This window comes from Schistocerca nitens, chromosome 7, assembly GCF_023898315.1.
Source record: "Schistocerca nitens isolate TAMUIC-IGC-003100 chromosome 7, iqSchNite1.1, whole genome shotgun sequence".
In the NCBI taxonomy this organism is placed as follows: Eukaryota; Metazoa; Arthropoda; class Insecta; order Orthoptera; family Acrididae; genus Schistocerca; species Schistocerca nitens.
In genome coordinates, this window is record NC_064620.1 from 69,065,270 (window position 1) to 69,089,021 (window position 23,752).

Sequence of the window (23,752 nt, forward strand, 5' to 3'; positions counted from 1 at the left end):
ATATATATATATATATATATATATATATATATATATATATATATTCACTTATGAAATTTGTTATTAACAATCCGAACGAATTCAAAAGTAATAGCAGTGTACATGGCTACAACACTAGGAGAAAGGATGATCTTCACTACTCAAGGTTAAATCTAACTTTGGCTCAGAAGGGGGTAAATTATGCTGCCACAAAAGTCTTTGGTCACTTACCTAATAGCATCAAAAGTGTGACAGATAGCCATATAGCATTTAAAAGGAAATTAAAAGAATTTCTGAATGGGAACTCCTTCTACTCATTAGATGAATTTCTGGATATAGTAAATGGGTAATTTCCCCACCCCACCCCACCCCCCAAAAATTAAAAATATTAAGTGTCATGTAATATTTTGTGTAATGTAATATCTTGGATAGACACCTTTTATTAACCTGACACGTTCCACATCATTACGAAGTGTCGTATTCATGATCTATGGAACAAGTACTAATCTAATCTAATCTAATTTAAAATAATCTAATTCTAATCTGTGTCGACACCTGTTATGGCGGAGCAATGTGTGGTTCTGGGCACCTGATGTGGCTAGTAGGAATACGTGATTCTGGTCCTCCTGCAATAACCTCTGTAATCGACGGTCACGAACTGTCATCCTTACAAGCAGCAGAGGTGTCATCCTCAACTGGAAGGTATGCAAAAGCGGACATAATCGCCCTAATATTTGCAGGCAGTCTACGCAGCCAAACGGTACGTAGTGACTGTTCTAAGTTCGTTGTCGGCCAGCGCTCGCAGTGATTGAAGTATATGAGAAGGTGAATCACCGACACAATTTTCACTTTCAATAATTCTATGCAGTCGAGATTCAGTTGGTAGAACAATGCGATGCAGCAAGGTCTTTAAGAGCCGTGTAAGACTGCTGCTGTAGTTTGTCATCGATTTGTTTGATAACACTCAGGTCCAGTTGTGTCACAAACAATGTAAACTGATCTTTGTCGGCACTGATCACATGTGGACGAAAGATGGCCTCCATTTGTGTGAACCATAGGTGTACTTTAGTGGGCCAGAATGGTGGAATTTTAACGTTACCAATTTTTGTTCCAGTAGCCTGCATTGGTTTGGTACTCGCCAGGTTAGCCGAGAGCGCTAATGCGCTGCTTCCTGGACTCGGGTAGGCGCGCCGGCCCCGGATCGAATCCGCCCGCCGGATTAACGACAGCCTGGATGTGGTTTTTAGGCGGTTTTCCACATCCCTCTAGGTGAATACCGGGATGGTCCCCACGTCCCGCCTCAGTTACACGACTCACAGACATTTGAAACACAACCGCACTTTTCCATGATTTACACTAGACTGGGGTACTCTGATTCCGTCCCGGGGGGAGGGGGGGAGTACGCGGTGGCGGTAGGAAGGGCATCCGGCCGCCCCTTCCAATTAACATGCCAAATCCGATTTAACCACGCCAACCCCGCGCAACATGCGGGACAAAGGCGCAAGCGATAGAATAAAAAGTCTGCATTGCTTTGGTGTAGGTAATGGGGACACTATGATACTGGCCACATGAAAAGTCGGGTGTTCTTGCTCTACCGTTGTGTTGTTACCGGGATCCATTGTTCCATGCATAGACGAAAGAAGATGGAATGTCTATTCGTGAACCGTTCAGTACAGGATTGCCGCCATGGAAAAAATACTGGCTCCTATTCAGTTATACACACACGGCGAATATCAATTAATTCGCTGTATTCGTATTAATTATAGTCGATAAATTAAACCGCTGGAGTCTCACAGTAATAATATGCACCACTACCGAACACAAAGAACGTGAGACGTTGCGATAATTTGATATCATTTCGATATCAAAAGTAAGTCATTGCTTGAACGCCTGCACTCGAACTTGTATCGAATCAATCTCTGTCGAGGTCACCACGCAGAGTATAGGGTGGCTGCCGTATTTTACGGACTATACGACGCCCTTTTTTCTTCGAAAAATTGCCTTCGTCTTATACTCGAAACTAATAAGAAAAAGTCGAGTATTTGATTCTAAATTCCCGCTGGTCTTAAAAATGACCACATATTCGATGACTCGGGAAACCTATCTCTATATGCCGACACTGGCTTCAACTGGCAGCAGCAGTGCACCGATGCGACGAACATGGGTTGCGAGGATTCATAAGCTTCCATCCGACCCCCCCCCCATCGCAAATCCAGAACACTGTCTAGCCCGTGATGCGCCATTGCAGCCTATGGTGCCAGTGAACTTGGACTAAAAGTGATTTGTGTTACCGGCGACAGTACGATATTTTTGTTAGTAGCTAGTTTCGTAATGGAAAAGAATAAAAGGTATTCATATGATGCTGGCTATAAATTGAAAGTAATAGCATATGTAGAAGAATATAGAAACAGAGCAGCTGAGCATCATTTCGGCCGTCCATCAACAGAGGAAAAAACCATTCGTGACTGGCGGGCTAGTACAGAAGAACTGAAAAGAAAATGAGGAAGATTAAATGCGCAAATAAAGAACTGAATCCAAAATGGCCCAAACTAGAAGATGACGTACTGAAATGAATTCGAGGGCACCGTCCAAGTGGCGCTGGAATTAATATGAAAATCATTCAAATACACCTCGTAAGCTAGCGCTACAGTGGAACCTAACAGACTTTTAGGAGGTGGTTAATGAAGCATCATGGACTTAGCATGCGAGCCACAACCAAAAGATCTCAGAAAATGGCACAAGAGTATGAAGAGAACATATTATCTTTCCATCGCTTTATTATTCCACATCGAAAGAAAAACAGTATGGAACTAAGCCAAATCGCGAATATGAACGAAAAAAAAAAGGTTCAAATGGCTCTGAGCACTATGCGACTTAACTTCTGAGGTCATCAGTCGCCTAGAACTTAGAACTAATTAAACCTAACTAACCTAAGGACATCACACACATCCATGCCCGAGGCAGGATTCGAACTTGCGACCGTAGCGGTCGCTCGGCTCCAGACTGTAGCGCCTAGAACCGCACCGCCACTCCGGCCGGCGAATATGAACGAAACTCCTCTGATATTTGATGTGCCCAGTAACAGGACTGTTGCCATGAAACATGCTAACATTGTAGTTATAAAAACAAATGGCCATGAAAAAATGCACTGCACTGTTGTCAAAAATGGCTCTGAGCACTATGGGACTGGCGGGCTAGTACAGAAGAACTGAAAAGAAAATGAGGAAGATTAAATGCGCAAATAAAGAACTGAATCCAAAATGGCCCAAACTAGAAGATGACGTACTGAAATGAATTCGAGGGCACCGTCCAAGTGGCGCTGGAATTAATATGAAAATCATTCAAATACACCTCGTAAGCTAGCGCTACAGTGGAACCTAACAGACTTTTAGGAGGTGGTTAATGAAGCATCATGGACTTAGCATGCGAGCCACAACCAAAAGATCTCAGAAAATGGCACAAGAGTATGAAGAGAACATATTATCTTTCCATCGCTTTATTATTCCACATCGAAAGAAAAACAGTATGGAACTAAGCCAAATCGCGAATATGAACGAAAAAAAAAAAGGTTCAAATGGCTCTGAGCACTATGCGACTTAACTTCTGAGGTCATCAGTCGCCTAGAACTTTGAACTAATTAAACCTAACTAACCTAAGGACATCACACACATCCATGCCCGAGGCAGGATTCGAACTTGCGACCGTAGCGGTCGCTCGGCTCCAGACTGTAGCGCCTAGAACCGCACCGCCACTCCGGCCGGCGAATATGAACGAAACTCCTCTGATATTTGATGTGCCAAGTAACAGGACTGTTGCCATGAAACACGCTAAAATTGTAGCTATAAAAACAAATGGCCATGAAAAAATGCACTGCACTGTTGTCGCCCGCATCTCGTGATCGTGCGGTAGCGTTCTCTCTTCCCACGCCCGGGTTCCCGGGTTCGATTCCCGGCGGGGTCAGGGATTTTCTCTGCCTCGTGATGGCTGGGTGTTGTGTGCTGTCCTTAGGTTAGTTAGGTTTAAGTAGTTCTAAGTTCTAGGGGACTGATGACCATAGATGTTAAGTCCCATAGTGCTCAGAGCCATTTGAACTGCACTGTTGTCAAAAATGGCTCTGAGCGCTATGGGACTCAACATCTTAGGTCATAAGTTCCCTAGAACTTAGAACTACTTAAACCTAACTAACCTAAGGACATCACACACACCCATGCCCGAGGCAGGATTCGAACCTGCGACCGTAGCAGTCCCGCGGTTCCGGACTGCAGCGCCAGAACCGCTAGACCACCGCGGCCCGCCGCACTGTTGCCCTTTCATGTTGTGCTGACGGTGTTAAACTTAATTCAATGATCATTTTCAAGAGCAAAACATTGTCAAACCTTTCTGAAATACCGCCAGGTGGTGTTGTTCCCGTACATGACAAGGGTTGGTTGGACGAGGCTGATACGAAATTATGGATTAACAGAGTGTGAGAGAGAAGGAAAGGTGATTTACTGAAGAAGGGTTCTTTTCTTGTGCTAGATCAGTGCAGTAGTCATTTGAAAAATTCTGAGAAACAGACAGGGAAATACAGAGCTTGCTATTATTCCAGGAGGATTTGCTTTACAATTGCAACCTGATGATGTCTCGATACATAAACCATTTAAAGTGTATATGAGAGAGAGGAATGTAACAAATAAATGATCTATGCAACCCAATATGAATTCCCGCCGAAGAGAAAAAAAAGTTCAAATTTGTGTGAAATCTTATGGGACTTAACTGCTAAGGTGATCAGTCTCTAAGCTTACACACTACTAAACCTAAATTATCCTAAGGACAAACACACACCGATGCCCGAGGGAGGACTCGAACCTCCGTCGAACCTCCGCCGAAGAGAGCTTTAAAACGACCCACAAGTGTGTCGGTGGATAAAACAGTTGTCGTCTAGAATGAGAGAAGACATTATTGTTAAATCTTTCAACAAATACGGCATAGGTGGCGTTCTCGACTTCAGTGAAGACCATCTTAAACACGAAGAGTACAACGATGACGACGAAGAGGAAGAAGAAGAACAAGAAGAAGAAAGATCAGATGAGGATTTTCAGGGGTTTTAAAGGTCAGTTCGGTTTTATAAACTTAGAATTTTTTAACTCTGGTTTCGCAATATAATAAATCGAATGGTAAAAATGTTATTTAAAAATAGGTAAAAATTAAGGTGCGTCTTACAGTTCGTAAAAACTCGCCAGGGTAGACGAGAGCGCTAAACCGCTGCATCCTGAACTCGGGTAGGCGCGCCGGCCCCGGATCGAATCCGCCCGGCGTATTAACGACTTGGGCCGATGTACCGGCCAGTATGGATGTGGTTTTTAGGCGGTTTTCCACATCCTGCTACGTGAATACCGGGCTGGTCCCCATGTTCTGCCTCAGTTACACGGCTCGCAGACATCTGGACACATTCGCACTATTCCATGGATTACACTCGACGCAAACGTTTGGGGTACACGAATTCCGTCCCGGGGGGGGGGGGGGGGGTACAGGGTGGCGGCAGCAAGGGCATCCGGCCACCCCTTAAAAACAAAAAAAAAACATTAACATGCCAAATCCGGTTAACGATGGCTGACCCTGCGTAACTGCGGGACAAGGCTCACGCGATAGATAGAACTGCAGTCCGTAAAAAAAAGTATAATTAAAGTTTCGCTGCTTGAGCCAGTGTAGACGGAAAACTATTTATGATATGGTTACCCAACTTCGTAGGAATGATGTCCAGACTGTGCTCTGCAGGATTTGCATTGTTAACTGTGTTAGTGTCACGAGCTGCTGTTAGGCGCCGTCACAGGTACGGCGACACAGGGTTGAAATGCAAGCATCAGTGTCCATTACAGCTCCAGGCAGCCAACATGAGTCCGTAAAGCTTTAATAGCAAAGCAACTTTATCGAAACAACAGCAATAGCTCTACTCTTCTTGGAGAGTATCGACGCTTTAAAGGAATACGGAGAGGTCCTCTTTCCGCACAGGGGTTCAAGAATATGATTCGTAAGTCTGAATTTTCTGCCCTTTTGCGAATTGCTCTTAGGAGAGGCCGGCGGATAATTGTGATGATAATGTTTGGTTTGTGGGGCGCACAGCTGCGCGGTCATCAGCGCCCGTACATAGTCACAATTTTTTACACAGTCCAATTTGTTCACAGTCCAATCTAGCCACTGTCACGAGTGATGATGATGATTATATGATGAGGACAACACAAACACCCAGTCCCCAGGCAGAGAAAATCTCAACCCGGCCGGGAATCGAACCCGGGACCCCGTGATCCGGAGGCAGCAGCACTAGCCACTAGCCTACGAGCTGCTGACAACGGTGGATGATTGTGTCACAGATTGTTGAGATTACTGTTGCCATGGCTAAGACTGATGGACGCACTGTGCAACCTTCAAACAGTGCTTAGGTGTGTCACGTCAGTTGAGCATTCCATGGGCTATCGTTCGAAAAGTGGTGCGAACAAACACCTCTTGTGAAATGGTATTACTACTGCCATTCCAGGCTCTCGTGGATGCAGACGGTCGTGACATTGAACAACATTAGTAACCTGGAACGTAAACATGATTCGCAATTGACAGTGTTATCCCCTCATGTGAAAAATAAAATGTGTTTCTTTAAACCATTTGTTCAGTATTTCTCTTCTGCAAGTCCTTAGAAACGTTTGCACAAAGTTTCTTGTCCTTCGATCACTCGTTTTTCATGGAGACCCTCTCAAGTAGCGAAAGTTTCATTATAATCGCCCTGTAGATGAGTCATTCATGTAATACTATTTTTCAAACATTGGAGCGAAGGTAAGTTTCGTAGAAAGAAGTTTTTAATCTAAGGTATAAATGGATTTGTGATCTTAGGCTTTCCCGGCGAATTAACTGTTTGTACTGTTTTCGGGTCTCCAGCCGGGTGCAGTCGTTTTCAAACCACGATATTTCGACAGCGTTCCTTGCCGTCATCTTCAGGTGATACCTGCAGACTGAGCGTCTACGTCGCTGCAGCTCTTCAGGGAGGTATCTCCGGTACCTCGGTGGTGTACAAGTATTTGCATTTCTGCATCGCCTTCTGTCTAGTATTGTGTTGGGGTTGTTATATACAAGGGAGTTTTGGATTCACAGGATATCTTGCTGCATGAAAGGAATAGGGTTTACTGTTGGACAGTGGATAGAGTATCTTAGGATTGACTTTTGTCAGTTTTTTTTCTGTATAGTATGAGTAGTGAGAGAAGAGAAAGATAGAGCGGATAGTCAGAGATTTTTGTTGATGCTGATGAGTATGGTTTGGTGATTTAATAGTGGCGATCCTTAACTGTATGATGATGATGATTTGCGGGTGTCCTTACGACAGTTTGCTACTATCATAGGCTTATGGACATATGATAGCCTGGTGAGATAGTTATGGGCAAACTTATTACTATGAGATTTGGTTTTGTAGTGGTGGTGTGGGGGTGAGCTTGGGTTTGATGATTATGGGTATGAGTTTTGTGCCCTGGACAACTTTGCACAATGAAGGACGTGTGGGCCGATCGAACGTCGGGTATGATGGGTATGAATTACTTATGACTATTTCTTGGTTGTGGGTTTTGTTACCTCTGCTAAGTATTGTGAAATGGCTGACTTATATGCTAAGGGGGGGGGGGGGGGGGAGTGGCTGGGCTCTCTATTTGATTTGAGGTTGTCCTATAGTTGGCAGTTTATTTGTTTGACTAAACCTAGAGAGGGTTGTATTTGCATGTAGGGCGTATTTCGATCACTATTCCTAAAGGGGGGCTGTATTTACAGTTCTAGGGGAGTACTTTTATTCACTATTCCTAATGGGGAGTAGTATTTACAGTGATGGGGTAGTATGTCCATTCACTGTTTCTATGTGGGGGGGGGGGGTTGTATTTTTTAGTTACTGGAGGCATCCATTCTCACATTCATTCATCTGTGCTTGATCTCATTCACTCTCTCTCACTCACGCAGTAGGTCCAGCCATGGACTCTTTGTCCTAGTTCTTGTATCAGTAGGTTTGATGACTCTCTGGTCTGCTGGTAGAAGACGGTTGCAGACTGTCTTATCCTTGTTGTTACGAGTGGGACATCCGCCATCTGGTGTACTTCGGCCGTCGGGAATCTGAGCTGGAGGTGCAGCGCTCTCTTTAGAGCGCAGCTTTGCACCATCTGAAGCCTCTTCAGGTGTGTGGGCTCTGCGTTTCCCCACACTACTGCGGCATACTCAAGGACCGGCCGCACTAGTGCAAGGTATAGGATGACAGTTGTGGTGGTAGAGACGACGTCGGGTTGATAAGAGGATATAGCTGCTTCAGCCTGGCGTAGCCTTTTCGTCTTATCCTGCCCAGTGTTACACCCAGATGCTTGGCTGTTGTCGTCCATGGTGCTGGGGTTCCTCTTATTTGTGTCATCCGGTAGTTTCTTGGTACAGGTCTGCGGAAGATAGGAGTGGCTTGCGTTTTTGTTGCATTGAATGACAGGCGCCTTTTTGTTGCCCATTTTACTAGTTCGTCCCAGGCTCCTAAGTCTTTGTAGTAGGTGGTCTGGGTTTGTACTGCGAGAGTACAATGCCGTGTGGTCGGCACTGAGCGTCTCCGCTGAATCTGCTCCCCTTTATACTCTGATCGCTCCCCACCCCTTCCCCCGCGTCATGCCGCACGCGGCGCTGAGTGGAGTGGTGGTGGGGAGGGGCGGGCTGCTGGCTACTGGATGAGAACTGTGGACCATCAGATGTCCTGTGGCCTTCGTCGGGCGCGGAAGTCGCTTTGGGTCAGCGCTGTGCTTTTAGTTGGCTGAGTGCTGGGTCCCAGGCTTTGCTGAAGTTGAACCCGGCGTCTCTGTTGATCAGCCCATCAGCTACTCGTATTTCAATCGCCTCCTTCAGAACACAGTAACTTCCGTTTTCGCGTACTCCATAGTATCTCCAGTATCCACGTAATGTTCCGCAACCGCAGATTTTGTAGGCTGCTTCAGTTCAGTGTGCCTTCTGTGTTCCTGGCATCTTTCTTCGATTGTCCGTAAATGGACATGACGCTGAATTGGAAAAAAAAATTCTTGTGGTGGGGCATCAAATAATCGCATCTCTCTGGGCTAAATCCTCTGAGTTAAGTGATGATTACCTTGAGTAAAAGATATTGGATAATTAAAGTTGTATTCTTAAGCAGCTTGACAATTTCTGATACTAAAAGGCCAAGAATACATGTGAAAGCTCTCCAATATTTTCTGTCGGGCAACAGATAATGTCGACAGCCGAGAGGTAATCAATGACACCAACAAGGTGGCCAGGAACTGCGCTCACAACATTTCAAATTATTTTCTTTCCTAAGAGTCCACTCTCTCACCTTTTTGCAAATTATGTTTTTCTGGCTCTTTCGGCTTCTACTAGTACGCTGCATTAAGCCAGATTTTAACGTATTTGTTTTCTGCTGGCTACGTAAGAGCTGGAGGATTAAAAAAAAAAAAAAAACAAAGAAGCGGACAGGACGACGGAGGCAGCATTTACCGGGAATGTTTCCGCCGCCGTGATTAAGGGCTAAGAGGATTTCAGGTCGCTTGCGAGGGATTAAGAGCACTACTTGCGCAAACATTACTTGCGGAAACAAAGTCTGGTCTGCACGCATTCGCCTGTCCCCCCACATTAATTAATTACCACATTAAAGGGAAACGCAGAGTGCGACTGGCAACAGAACGCTCGACGCATTCGTCTTACGGCACTGCTTCAGCAGCAGTCGTTACCGACAACTGCCGTGTGTGTTTGTCGAGACACGCTGTGGATCTTTCACAGGCCAGATATCAGGCTACGTCTCTGAGGAGTACGAGTTGTTTAATTTACTCGCGTTTCAATTAAACTCACCAGTCTGATGGAAATATTTCATCCGGACTACGCGCAGATATGCGTTATTTGTTTAGAAACGGATTTTCATATACATTTCCTTGAACACGACCCACTGCAAAATAGCACACTAATATGTATGTGTGTGTCTGTGTGTCTGATCGAGCGCGTCTGTGTGTACGTCTCCAGTATCGATGATATGAGGCTGCGCGTTCAGTGATGCGAGGATTTAATTGAATCCCAAATTACAGTATACGCTGTATTTGATGAAAAACACGCAGTCTTGTAGAAACAGCGATGCAATTAAATGGAATTGGAAATATTGTAATGTGAAGCGATATTGAAACTCTCGGTCCGCCTTCGGTAGCGAGGTCATAAAACCGTTCGAGCGTAATTTTACATCTCCACTCGCTTATATACCCTGTAAGCCGTTATACAGCGAGTGGCGGATAGTGTAGTACTCCGGTATAGTACTCTTCCATTCGAGAGAGGAAATTCTAATCTCCTCCTGTCTTTTGAAGAATAATGAAACTGAATACAGAATGTTGCTTGCAAACCTCATTTTATCCACAATGAACTGGTTCACCCATTGTTTTTCAAGTTCTTAAAAGCTGAATCAAAGAGAAGAGAATTACAACTTAACTCTTGATTTCAGATTGTTAAGTAAGGATATTACTTATCTTGTTTGACAATATCCATTATGGCTTCTTCTTGGTCTAGACACAGTGTCTCCGAGTATCCACTATTCCTGTGTGCCGCAAAAGGAAGGGTTCATTTTATCATCTGGAAGACTATCGATTCTACAACAGTTTTACGTCACTATTCCAAGCATAATATTTCCAGAAACGTAATACATTCAACTCTTAGCGCAACATATGACCGTCTTACATAACCAACTAACAGCCAACTGGTAGCAAGACAAGAAGGCCAAAGATAAAGTATATGCCAGAGACAATTTTAACATAAGCAATAGAGTCACTTTGCGATAATCTTTTCCAAAATTAGTTTGAGAGTTTTTAACTAGCAGTCATAATGTCAGTGGTTATAAATGTAGCTGCATCGGATGAAATTTTTTTAAAAATAAATTCGATATAAGCAAATTATTACTTTTTTTTAGAAAAATGACAAATACAGATAAACAATTCATTTATGTTTTTCAAACTATAGAAAATATTAGTAAAAAATGATTTACCAGTTGCTACATATTGCATCACATCGTAAATTTATGATATGGATCAATGTTCACTAAACAATAATAGTGTGTCGTTTGTAAACTCCTTTACAAAATTAATGCCTATGTACCACTGTACGTACCCTTATTACTCATCTTATTTTTATGATCCCCGACCGACATGTAGAGTTGTAGAAGTAGAACCATTGCCAAGTATTCCTCGAATAATTGTTCTATAAATTTACGAACAGGGTCACATGAGAAAGAACGTCGTTTTTTTCAAAATGATTTAGATTTGAGTTTCCTGACCATTTCTGTTACTTCTACATCTACATCTACATTTATACTCCGCAAGCCATCCAACGGTGTGTGGCGGAGGGCACTTTACGTGCCACTGTCATTACCTCCCTTTCCTGTTCCAGTCGCGTATGGTTCGCGGGAAGAACGACTGTCTGAAAGCCTCCGTGCGCGCTCTAATCTCTCTAATTTTACATTCGCGATCTCCTCGGGAGGTATAAGTAGGGGGAAGCAATATATTCGATACCTCATCCAGAAACGCACCCTCTCGAAACCTGGCGAGCAAGCTACACCGCGATGCAGAGCGCCTCTCTTGCAGAGTCTGCCACTTGAGTTTGTTAAACATCTCCGTAACGCTATCACGGTTACCAAATAACCCTGTGACGAAACGCGCCGCACTTCTTTGGATCTTCTCTATCTCCTCCGTCAACCCGATCTGCTACGGATCCGACACTGATGAGCAATACTCAAGTATAGGTCGAACGAGTGTTTTGTAAGCCACCTCCTTTGTTGATGGACTACATTTTCTAAGCACTCTCCCAATGAATCTCAACCTGGTGCCCGCCTTACCAACAATTAATTTTATATGATCATTCCACTTCAAATCGTTCCGCACGCATACTCCCAGATATTTTACAGAAGTAACTGCTACCAGTGTTTGTTCCGCTATCATATAATCATACAATAAAGGATCTTTCTTTCTATGTATTCGCAATACATTACATTTGTCTATGTTAAGGGTCAGTTGCCACTCCCTGCACCAAGTGCCTATCCGCTGCAGATCTTCCTGCATTTCGCTACAATTTTCTAATGCTGCAACTTCCCTGTATACTACAGCATCATCCGCGAAAAGCCGCATGGAACTTCCGACACTATCTACTAGGTCATTTATATATATTGTGAAAAGCAATGGTCCCATAACACTCCCCTGTGGCACGCCAGAGGTTACTTTAACGTCTGTAGACGTCTCTCCATTGATAACAACATGCTGTGTTCTGTTTGCTAAAAACTCTTCAATCCAGCCACACAGCTGGTCTGATATTCCGTAGGCTCTTACTTTGTTTATCATGCGACAGTACGGAACTGTATCGAACGCCTTCCGGAAGTCAAGGAAAGTGGCATCTACCTGGGAGCCTGTATCTAATATTTTCTGGGTCTCATGAAGAACTAAAGCGAGTTGGGTCTCACACGATCGCTGTTTCCGGAATCCATGTTGATTCCTACATAGTAGATTCTGGGTTTCCAAAAACGACATGATACTCGAGCAAAAAACATGTTCTAAAATTCTACAACAGATCGACGTCAGAGATATAGGTCTATAGTTTTGCGCATCTGCTCGACGACCCTTCTTGAAGACTGGGACTACCTGTGCTCTTTTCCAATCATTTGGAACCTTCCGTTCCTCTAGAGACTTGCGGTACACGGCTGTTAGAAGGGGGGCAAGTTATTTCGCGTTCTCTGTGTAGAATCGAATTGGTATCCCGTCAGGTCCAGTGGACTTTCCTCTGTTGAGTGATTCCAATTGCTTTTCTATTCCTTGGACACTTATTTCGATGTCAGCCATTTTTTCTTTTGTGCGAGGATTTAGAGAAGGAACTGCAGTGCGGTCTTCCTCTGTGAAACAGCTTTGGAAAAAGGTGTTTAGTATTTCAGCTTTACGCGTGTCATCCTCTGTTTCAATGCCATCATCATCCCGGAGTGTCTGGATATGCTGTTTCGAGCCACTTACGGATTTAACGTTAAGACCAAAACTTCCTAGGATTTTCAGTCAAGTCGGTACATAGAATTTTATTTTCGAATTCACTGAACGCTTCACGCATAGCCCTCCTTACGCTAACTTTGACATCGTTTAGCTTCTGTTTATCTGAGAGGTTTTGGCTGCGTTTAAACTTGGAGTGAAGCTCTCTTTGCTTTCGCAGTAGTTTCCTAACTTTGTTGTTGTACCACGGAGGGTTTTACCCGTCCCTCACAGTTTTACTCGGCACGTACCTGTCTAAAACGCATTTTACGATTGCCTTGAACTTTTTCCATAAACACTCAACATTGTCAGTGTCGGAACAGAAATTTTCGTTTTGATCTGTTAGGTAGTCTGAAATCTGCCTTCTATTACTCTTGCTAAACAGATAAATCTTCCTCCCTTATTTATATTCCTATTAACTTCCATATTCAGGGATGCTGCAATGGCCTTATGATCACTGATTCCCTGTTCTGCACATACAGAGTCGAAAAGTTCGGGTCTGTTTGTTATCAGTAGGTTCAAGATGTTATCTCCACGAGTCGGTTCTCTGTTTAATTGCTCGAGGTAATTTTCGGATAGTGCACTCAGAATAATGTCACTCAATGCTCTGTCCCTACCACCTGTCCTAAACATCTGAGTGTCCCAGTCTATATCTGGTAAATTGAAATCTCCACCTAAGACTATAACATGCTGAGAAAATTTATGTGAAATGTATTCCAAATTTTTTCTCAGTTGTTCTGCCACTAATGCTGCTGAGTCGGGAGGTCGGTAAAAGGAGCCAATTATTAACCTAGCTCGGTTGTTGAGTGTAACCTCCACCCATAATAATTCACAGGAACTATCCACTTCTACTTCACTACAGGATAAACTACTACAAACAGCGACGAACACTCCACCACCGGTTGCATGCAATCTATCCTTCCTAAACACCGTCTGTACCTTTGTAAAAATTTCTGCAGAATTTATCTCTGGCTTCAGCCAGCTTTCTGTACCTATAACGATTTCAGCTTCGGTGCTTTCTATCAGCGCTTGAAGTTCCGGTACTTTACCAACGCAGCTTCGACAGTTTACAATTACAATACCGATTGCTGCTTGGTCCCCGCATGTCCTGACTTTGCCCCGCACCCGTTGAGGCTGTTGCCCTTTCTGTACTTGCCCAAGGCCATCTAACCTAAAAAACCGCCCAGCCCACGCCACACGACCCCTGCTACCCGTGTAGCCGCTTGTTGCGTGTAGTGGACTCCTGACCTATCCAGCGGAACCCGAAACCCCACCACCCTATGGCGCAAGTCGAGGAATCTGCAGCCCATACGGTCGCAGAACCGTCTCAGCCTCTGATTCAGACCCTCCACTCGGCTCTGTACCAAAGGTCCGCAGTCAGTCCTGTCGGCGATGCTGCAGATGGTGAGCTCTGCTTTCATCCCGCTAGCGAGACTGTCAGTCTTCACGAAATCAGATAGCCGCTGGAAGCCAGAGAGGATTTCCTCCGATCCATAGCGACACACATCATTGGTGCCGACATGAGCGACCACCTGCAGATGGGTGCACCCTGTACCCTTCATGGCATCCGGATGGACCCTTTCCACGTCTGGAATGACTCCCCCCGGTATGCACACGGAGTGTGAGAGTTTTACCGACTTGTTAGAACCGCATAGCAGAGAGTCATATAATCTTCATAAGAATCACGAACGCAGCACTCTTGAATTCTTGTGTGCAGAAAAAGAAACCGTGGTGCACATCTATAAACGTTTTTGTGCAGTGTACGGCAATGCTGGGGTTGATAGCAGAACAGTTGGGCGATGAGTAAAGAACACACAAGTCTGAGAACCCGGGAACAGATCGCCAAATTGGGTTGGACATCATTGCCTCATCCACCCTACAGTACAGACCTGACACCCTTGGACTTCCATCTCTTTGGGCCGCTTAAAGATTCTCTCAGGGGAACACACTTTGAAGATGACGAGAGTGTCAGTCATGCAGTGAAAACATGGCTCCTCCTACAGGACAAGATCTTTTACCAGCAGGAAATAGATGCTCGTCCACAACGTTGGCGTACGGCAATAGAATGAGATGGAGACTACGTAGAAGAATAGGAAATGGATAAGACATGTTGATGTATATTGTCACCAAATTCTGACTTAATATATTCTGAGAAAAAAAAATGTGGGGCATTACTTTTTGAAAGATCATCGTACATTTAATTACTGTCTTCTTTTCTCTTGGCTGAAGATCAAAGCAGTGCATTTGGAGTTGCTTCTGTCTCAGTAGAGCGATGTGTAGCGCTTTTGAGAAATGACGTTATCCCCTCTTTGCGAGAACATTTTTAGAGGAAGATCACCATATATCGCAAGTGTCTAGCAAATAATGCAATCAACATTTTATGATAAAAGTTTCGTTGGGAGCTCTTTCACGTGTGAAAAACTTCTTAAGTGCTGAAACATTACTTGTTGTGACGTTTCATTATGACACTACTTGATGTCAGAGATATCGGAAGAAGCCACTGGCGATGCTGCTCAGGAATAATGGCTGAAACTATTTTCACTACTGTTTGGAATATCTTGCCCCGTCTGGTGGCTGTTCTCTGCGCCGATTGTCTCCTCAAAGAATCAATGTAACCAAGCAGCTACGTTGTGAAATGCGCTCCAGTGTCGTGGTGGAGATGGAACACCACCTCACAGAGGAATTTCGGGACACGGAGATCCACTTGTAGTCCAGAAGGAACTTGACTGACTGCACATCTGACCTGGTAACTACCTCCATTAAGCTGGAGCAGGCAACAATACATTTATATCAGTGCTGTCTGTTCTTTCAGACAAATCCAAAAGAACAGACACTATTTTGACCCAGAAACCATTATGAATTAAGACAAAGGAATTACAGACATTGATTGTGAGAGGGCATTGATTGAAACTGATGGAGAAACTAGAAAATTTCAGGCGGATCAGAATTCGAACCAGGGTTTCCTGCTTCCTAGGGAGATGCTCTGACCAGTAAGCCATCGGGACACAGTGGTCACTGCAACTGCACGGACTATCATAGCACACCTCCCGTCGGACCTAAATTCTCAATGTATCCACACACTACTAATGTAGTCCCCAGTGCCCATTATGCTCATTACTCGCGACATTTCGCCGATTCTCGTAAGAGTTCGAGCTTGGTGAGCATTTGCATTGAAGAGGTGATTGGCTGTCTCGTCTTCATTAACCCTTGCGGAATTCGGCGAAATGCCTTAATGACGTATGTGGGTAAAGGGCGCTATACTACTAGTGTCAGGAAATGTCGAGAAGCCGGCCGCGGTGGCCGAGCGGTTCTAGGCCCTTCAGTCCGGAACCACGAGGCTATTACGGTCGCAGGTTCGAGTACTGCCTCGGGCATGGATGTGTGTGATGTCCTTAGGCTGGTTAGGTTTACGTAGTTCTAAGTCTAAGGGACTGATGACCTTAGATGTTAAGTCCCATAGTCCTTAGAGCCAAAAGTTGAGGATTTAGGTCTGACAGGAGGCGTACTAGGACAGTCTATGCTGTTGCAGTGACCATTGTGTCTGGATGGCTTACTGGCTAGAGCATTTGCCTAGTAGAATTCCGGTCTGACACTCATTCTCAGCTTTCCCTATTGACTTCAATCAATGCCTGCTCGCAGCCAATGTATGTAATTCCTGTGTGTCTTAACTACACATATTCTGCAGTTAAGGTTGTTGCACATTTCTGTTACAATAGTCGAGTGACTAGGGCCTCCCATCGGGTAGACCGTTCAACGGGTGCAAGTATTTCGATTTGACGCCACTTCGACGACTTGCTCGTCGATGGGGATGAAATGATGATGATTAGGATAACACAATACCCAGTCCCTGAATGGAGAAAATCTCCATCCCAGCCGGGGATCGAACCCGGTCCCCTAGGGTTGAAACTTTGTCGCGCTGACCACTCAGCTACTGGGGGCGCACATTACAAGAGTGCAATCATGTAATTTCTTACACGTCATAAAGTTGGACAGTTGGTGTGACATGGCTGTCTCTGCCAGCAGTCTTCCATCAGAAAGGCTTTTTATATTTTTTAAAGCTCACCAGTTCCCTCCAAACCTTCGTGAACATAGAAAGGGAAAATATTTACAAAGATTCCAGGTTTTCTCTTAGTTACGCAAAATACATAATTTACACACCCACCAAGATTGGGACAATGTTGGAGAATGTAAAGGATGACCTGGGGTTACACAAGCCAGGCTTTTACAACATACCATGCGAGTGTGGGATGTCATACATCGGCCAGACCACCAGGACTGTGGACATCCGGTGTAAAGAACACCAGAGGCACACCAGACTCAGACAGGCAACCAAATGAGCCATAGTAGAACAATGTCTAGAGCTACGTCACTCGATGAACTACAATGGCATCAATATTGTCACTGGACAGACCCCTAAATATTAGGACAGTGTCATAAAAGAGTCAATCGAGATCAAGACCACGGAGAATCTCCACAGCCCTGACCCTGGGTACCAGCTCAGCATGGCCAGGGATCCTGTTATTGAACTTCTGAAAACTCAACGCAAAACACATCTAGATTTCACAAGAAGCAGGAGTGACGACCGAGAAAACAGCCACGAGACAAACACCACACACAACAGATTTGTCCTGACACTCCCGAGATGACGACCACGACTCTAGAGGAAGTCGAAGTCGGGCACGGACGTCGGTCGGAACACCACTAATCAGAGGGAACCATTGGAGCCGCGTCTGGCGGGCGCGGACCGCAGACGGATCACTCGGCGCAGTGCAGACCAGTTAAGAAGCGCCCAGCAAGAAACAGAAGTGGAGACCGAGGAAACAGCCAGGATACAGAGCACCAGACACTACAGATGACGTCCGCGTCCCCAGAGAGCGGCCGAGCCGGGAGCGGACGGCAGGGGGAACACCAGCGACCAGAGAGGACCATGGAAGCCGCGTCTGGCGGGCGCGGACGGAGACGGAACACCCGGCGCGGTGCAGACCAGTTACGAAGCGCCCAGCAAGAAACAGAAGTGGAGACCGAGGAAACAGCCAGGATACAGAGCACCAGACACTACAGATGACGTCCGCGTCCCCAGAGAGCGGCCGAGCCGGGAGCGGACGGCAGGGGGAACACCAGCGACCAGAGAGGACCATGAAAGCCGTGTCTGGCGGGCGCGGACCGGAGACGGATCACTCGGCGCGGTGCAGACCAGTTACGAAGCGCCCAGCAAGAAACAGAAGGGGAGACCGAGGAAACAGCCAGGATACAGAGCACCAGACACTACAGATGACGTCCGCGTCCCCAGAGAGCGGCCGAGCCGGGAGCGGACGGCAGGAGGAACACCAGCGACCAGAGAGGACCATGGAAGCCGCGTCTGGCGGGCGCGGACGGAGACGGAACACTCGGCGCGGTGCAGACCAGTTACGAAGCGCCCAGCAAGAAACAGAAGTGGAGACCGAGGAAACAGCCAGGATACAGAGCACCAGACACTAAAGATGACGTCCGCGTCCCCAGAGAGCGGCCGAGCCGGGAGCGGACGGCAGGAGGAACACCAGCGACCAGAGAGGACCATGGAAGCCGCGTCTGGCGGGCGCGGACGGAGACGGAACACTCGGCGCGGTGCAGACCAGTTACGAAGCGCCCAGTAAGAAACAGAAGGGGAGACCGAGGAAACAGCCAGGATACAGAGCACCAGACACTACAGATGACGTCCGCGTCCCCAGAGAGCGGCCGAGCCGGGAGCGCACGGCAGGGGGAACACCAGCGACCAGAGAGGACCATGGAAGCCGCGTCTGGCGGGCGCGGACGGAGACGGAACACTCGGCGCGGTGCAGACCAGTTACGAAGCGCCCAGCAAGAAACAGAAGTGGAGACCGAGGAAACAGCCAGGATACAGAGCACCAGACACTACAGATGACGTCCGCGTACCCAGAGAGCGGCCGACCCGGAAGCGGACGGCAGGGGGAACACCAGCGACCAGAGAGGACCATGGAAGCCGCGTCTGGCGGGCGCGGGCCGGAGACGGAACACTCGGCGCGGTGCAGACCAGTTACGAAGCGCCCAGCAAGAAACAGAAGTGGAGACCGAGGAAACAGCCAGGATACAGAGCACCAGACACTACAGATGACGTCCGCGTCCCCAGAGAGCGGCCGAGCCGCGAGCGGACGGCAGGAGGAACACCAGCGACCAGAGAGGACCATGGAAGCCGCGTCTGGCGGGCGCGGACGGAGACGGAACACTCGGCGCGGTGCAGACCAGTTACGAAGCGCCCAGCAAGAAACAGAAGTGGAGACCGAGGAAACAGCCAGGATACAGAGCACCAGACACTACAGATGACGTCCGCGTCCCCAGAGAGCGGCCGAGCCGGAAGCGGACGGCAGGGGGAACACCAGCGACCAGAGAGGACCATGGAAGCCGCGTCTGGCGGGCGCGGGCCGGAGACGGAACACTCGGCGCGGTGCAGACCAGTTACGAAGCGCCCAGCAAGAAACAGAAGTGGAGACCGAGGAAACAGCCAGGATACAGAGCACCAGACACTAAAGATGACGTCCGCGTCCCCAGAGAGCGGCCGAGCCGGGAGCGGACGGCAGGGGGAACACCAGCGACCAGAGAGGACCATGGAAGCCGCGTCTGGCGGGCAGTTCGAGTTAGTCTTCCGTACCGAGCAGACGTGCTACGCGTACGCCCCCATGAGTTCGGCATCTAGCTCAGCGACGGGTGTGGCGGATCGCCGTCCGGCGGAGCTTGCTTCGTCGGCGGCCCCATCCGGCCCCCACACCATGACGCCCCGGCAAAGGCTGAAGGGCAATGATTTATTGACGACCACAGCGAGGACCCTGGACATGACGATGGATTATTCTTCTGATGCGTCGTTTGAAGACGACGCTACTCGCCCGTCGCCGTCGCAGTTTCGACGGAAACGCAGCGATTCCGGACCTAGACTGCCCCATGTGGCGCCCACCGACGACGGCTTCATTCGTCCGCCAAAAAAGAAGCAGGCGAAGAACCAGGCACCGGCAGACGCACCTGTAGTGCCTGTAAGCAACAGGTTTGACGTCATCGACGATGGCGGGGCGGCGCCGCAGGCTACTGTGGCACCACAGCAGTCACAACACCACCACCAACAACAGCAGCAGCAGCAACCACAACAGCAGCCGCATAAAATTCCACCGATCGTCCTGCAATATCCGGACACGTATTTGAAGTTGTACGATTGGCTGACGCACAATCTGAAGCAGCCTTTCACTGCGAAGCAGGCTGGAGGCGATAAGTAAAAACTCACTGTCACAGCCACTGAAGACTACGTCAAGGTTATGGACATGGTGGGAACCGAGGGCATCCCGTGCTACACGTTTCCAACGTTCGACCGCCCACTCTGAAGCTGATATTTCGAGGAATCGTCGATTCATTTCCGAACGACAGACTCAAGCACGAATTGTTTGCATTGGGATTTGAGGCAACGGTTGTGGACTATCATCAGATGCCTGGCACGCAGCCGAAATCAGGCCTACGTGTGGTGGTTCTCCCGGACACGCAAGAAAATCGTGATGTGTTTAAAAGCAACAGAATTTGTGCACTCTCCGTTTCTGTCGAGAAGCTCCGTAAATCACGAGGAGTGACTCAGTGCTTCCGCTGTCTGGGCTTTAACCATGTGGCGCGGCTCTGCACAATGCCCTTTGTATGTGTGAAGTGTGGCGGCCCTCATGACAGCCGCCAGTGTCCCGTAGTGTCCCGTACCCAAAGAAGAACCTGCAAAATGCGGACTGTGTGGCGGCAAGCACCCAGCCAGCTATCGTTCCTGCCAGAAACACAAAGATGCTAGTCGCCGACAGAGGGGTTTACCACCTCTCAATGCCAAGAATAGACGTGTTGGGACCCATGTCGTCAGAAGCACACCTGCCAGCCGAAGATTCACTGATGCCCCGCTACAGGAGCGAGCTCCGCTGATGCAAAGGCGCGCGGCTTACGTCCTCCAGTCTCCAACAGCGGCGGATGTCTTGAAGGGCAACGCCTCTACGGCGGCACCCCCGCCAGCAGCATTTGAGATTGCCTCGGCGTCCTTTCCACCTCTTCGCGGCCGGCGCACTGAAGATTTCGGACGTCCCCAACCGCCCACTGCGGCGGCTGACGTCAACCAACTTCTGGTGCTCATGCAGACAATGATGCAAGCCGTCACCGAGATGAGCCGAGCCATTCAAGCACTCCCGGCAGTTCTTGCCACGACAGTTGAAGCGGCCATTCGTGGTTCGCTTCAAGCCACCAGCGAAGTCCCGCCTACTCAACATGCCTACACCCCGCCGCTATGAAGACCTACGTATAGCCACCTATAATGCGGATGGCATTTACCACGACCTACTGGAGGTTCGCCAATTCCTAGAAGATGAGCATGTCGATATCTGCATGGTCAGTGAGACGCATCTGAAGCTGGACCTGAGGGCAAGTATCGCAAATTATCTCTGCTATCGGAATGATCGCCCCACTCAAGGTGGCGGTACAGCCATCTACATCAAGAGGACAATCTCGCACTATGTTGTACCGACGCCCCCTTTGCGGAAGATGGAAGCGACAGCTGTGGCCGTCGAGACTTCGGTCGGCACCGTCACATTTGTGGCCGTCTACCGCCCACCTAAGCCGCACATTGACGTCGACGATACGAAGGCATTGTTGCGCCTTCCTGGGAAGCTGTTCCACGCCGGTGACTTTAACGCAAAGCATGCGGCGTGGAACTCCCTCACCACCACTTATGACGGACGGCGACTCCTCCACGTCCTCGAGCAAGCTGATGCGCACGCTTGTGGACCCGATGAACCGACATGCTACCCCTCCAGAGGCAATCCAGAAGTCCTGGACATCGCAATAACCAAGGGACTGAATCAGTTCATGACGGCAGAAGTGAGACATGGTCTCAATTCTAACCATCTGCCTGTCATTTTCCAGCTGAACGTCCATCTTCCTCCGCAGACGCCACGGTGGAATCTGCGACGTACGCACTGGGATGGCTACCGGGATCGGCTCCCCTATCTGCTGGCATTCACTCCACCGGATGCACCCGTCGCTGATGTCACGGAGGAGTTCACCACTGCTGTTACCACAGCTCTCCGGCAGTCCACGCCACAGGCCAGACAGCGGCAGCCGCTTCGTCCAGGGTTGCCCCAAGACATCCTGGACCTTATACATCTCCGCAATCGTCTCTGCAAAGACTGGCGTCTCACCAGGGATCCAGACCTTAAGCGACGTATCAACCAAATTCGGCGCGACGTCAAGGCCGCCCTCATCGCTCACAGGAACCAGCAGTGGGCCACGAAACTCGAGGCCTTTACACCAGATGCCAATCACTGGGACATGGTTCGATTTTTCACTAAACGTCGGACGACCATTCCTCCGTTGGAAGCCCCGGCTGGACTTGTCTACACCCCTGTGGACAAGGCCAACGCCATCGCCGACGTATTTGAAGCTAATTTCGTCCCTGTGAACGACCCGGTTGACGTCAATCACGTTCAGCGCGTGGAAGCGGAGGTCCAACAATACCTGGACCAACCTGCTGCTGCAGATGAGGACCAAATTCAGCCCGTCACGACAGACGAAGTTCGGACTTGCATCGCTGGTCTGAACACCTCCAAGGCGCCGGGGGCAGATGACATACCCAACAGAGCCCTGAAGGAACTTCCTCCGGCAGCCTATATCTGGCTGGCTGCAGTTTTTAACAACATCTTCCGGACGCTGACATATCCAGTGGCATGGAAACGGGCTACAGTTATCCCCATTCCAAAACTGGGGAAGAACAGGAAGAAACCGGCCAACTATCGACCTATCAGCCTCCTCCCTCACATCAGTAAGGTGTTCGAATGGCTGCTGCTACGCAGAATCCGCAGCATAATGGACCGACGGAGGATACTCCCACCGGAGCAATTTGGGTTCAGAAGGGGCACTCCACTGAACAACAGGTGATCCGCGTCGTCGAAGACATTACCCTCGCCTTCAACAACCGGGAATACTGTGGGGCAGTCTCCTCGACATTTCCAAGGCATTCTACAGCGTCTGGCATCTGGGGCTCCTGTGGAAATTGAAGCAGCACGGATTTCCTCGCTCCATGGTACGGCTGCTCGCATCATACCTCCGAGGGTGAACCTTCTCTGTTCGCGTTGCCAACTCCTGCTCGACTCTCCGGCCCATCGACGCTGGCGTACCTCAGGGATCCGTCCTTGGGCCGATCCTTTACTGCATCTTTACATCTGACATCCCCACCTCCCCAGGGTGGACAAAGCTATGTATGCTGACGACTCCGCCATCTACACGCGCAGCCGGTGGCCTCAGGCCATGCACCGCAGGCTTCAGGAAGCCTGTTCCGACCTTGAAGGATGGTCCCGCAAATGGCGGAATCGCTTCAACGCCCAAAAGAGCCAAGCAGTCATCTTTACCAGACGACGACCGCCGCCAGTGCCGGAAATTCGGCTATTCGGCGAAGACATCGTGTGGCTGCCCTCAGCAACTTATCTCGGAGTCGTGCTGGATCGTCAGCTCATATGGCAACAGCACGTCACGGCCACCTGCAGAAAAGTGGACCAGCGCCTGGGAGCGCTATACCCGCTGCTTAATGAAGGCTCCTCACTGTCCATTGCAAATGGCCTCCTCATCTACAGGCTATTCGTCCGGCCGATCATGGACTACGCCTGCGTCGCCTGGGGCAATGCTGCCGCCCGCCACATTCAACGTCTACAAGCGCTGGAGAATAAGGCCTTACGAAGAGTCCTACACGT

At 48.3% G+C, this 23,752-nt stretch overlaps 1 protein-coding gene across 1 annotated transcript in view; it reads left to right on the plus strand.

The window, feature by feature from the left end:
• The first annotated feature begins 550 nt into the window (after positions 1-550).
• The window catches only part of LOC126195478 (uncharacterized), a 29,767-nt gene continuing 6,565 nt past the window's right edge, over positions 551-23,752 (plus strand). Inside the window, exons 1-3 of the mRNA XM_049934108.1 lie at positions 551-739; positions 17,882-18,639; positions 18,721-20,043. Of these exons, the coding sequence (XP_049790065.1) occupies positions 551-739; positions 17,882-18,639; positions 18,721-20,043 (2,270 nt within the window). The remainder of the gene's footprint in view (positions 740-17,881; positions 18,640-18,720; positions 20,044-23,752) is intronic.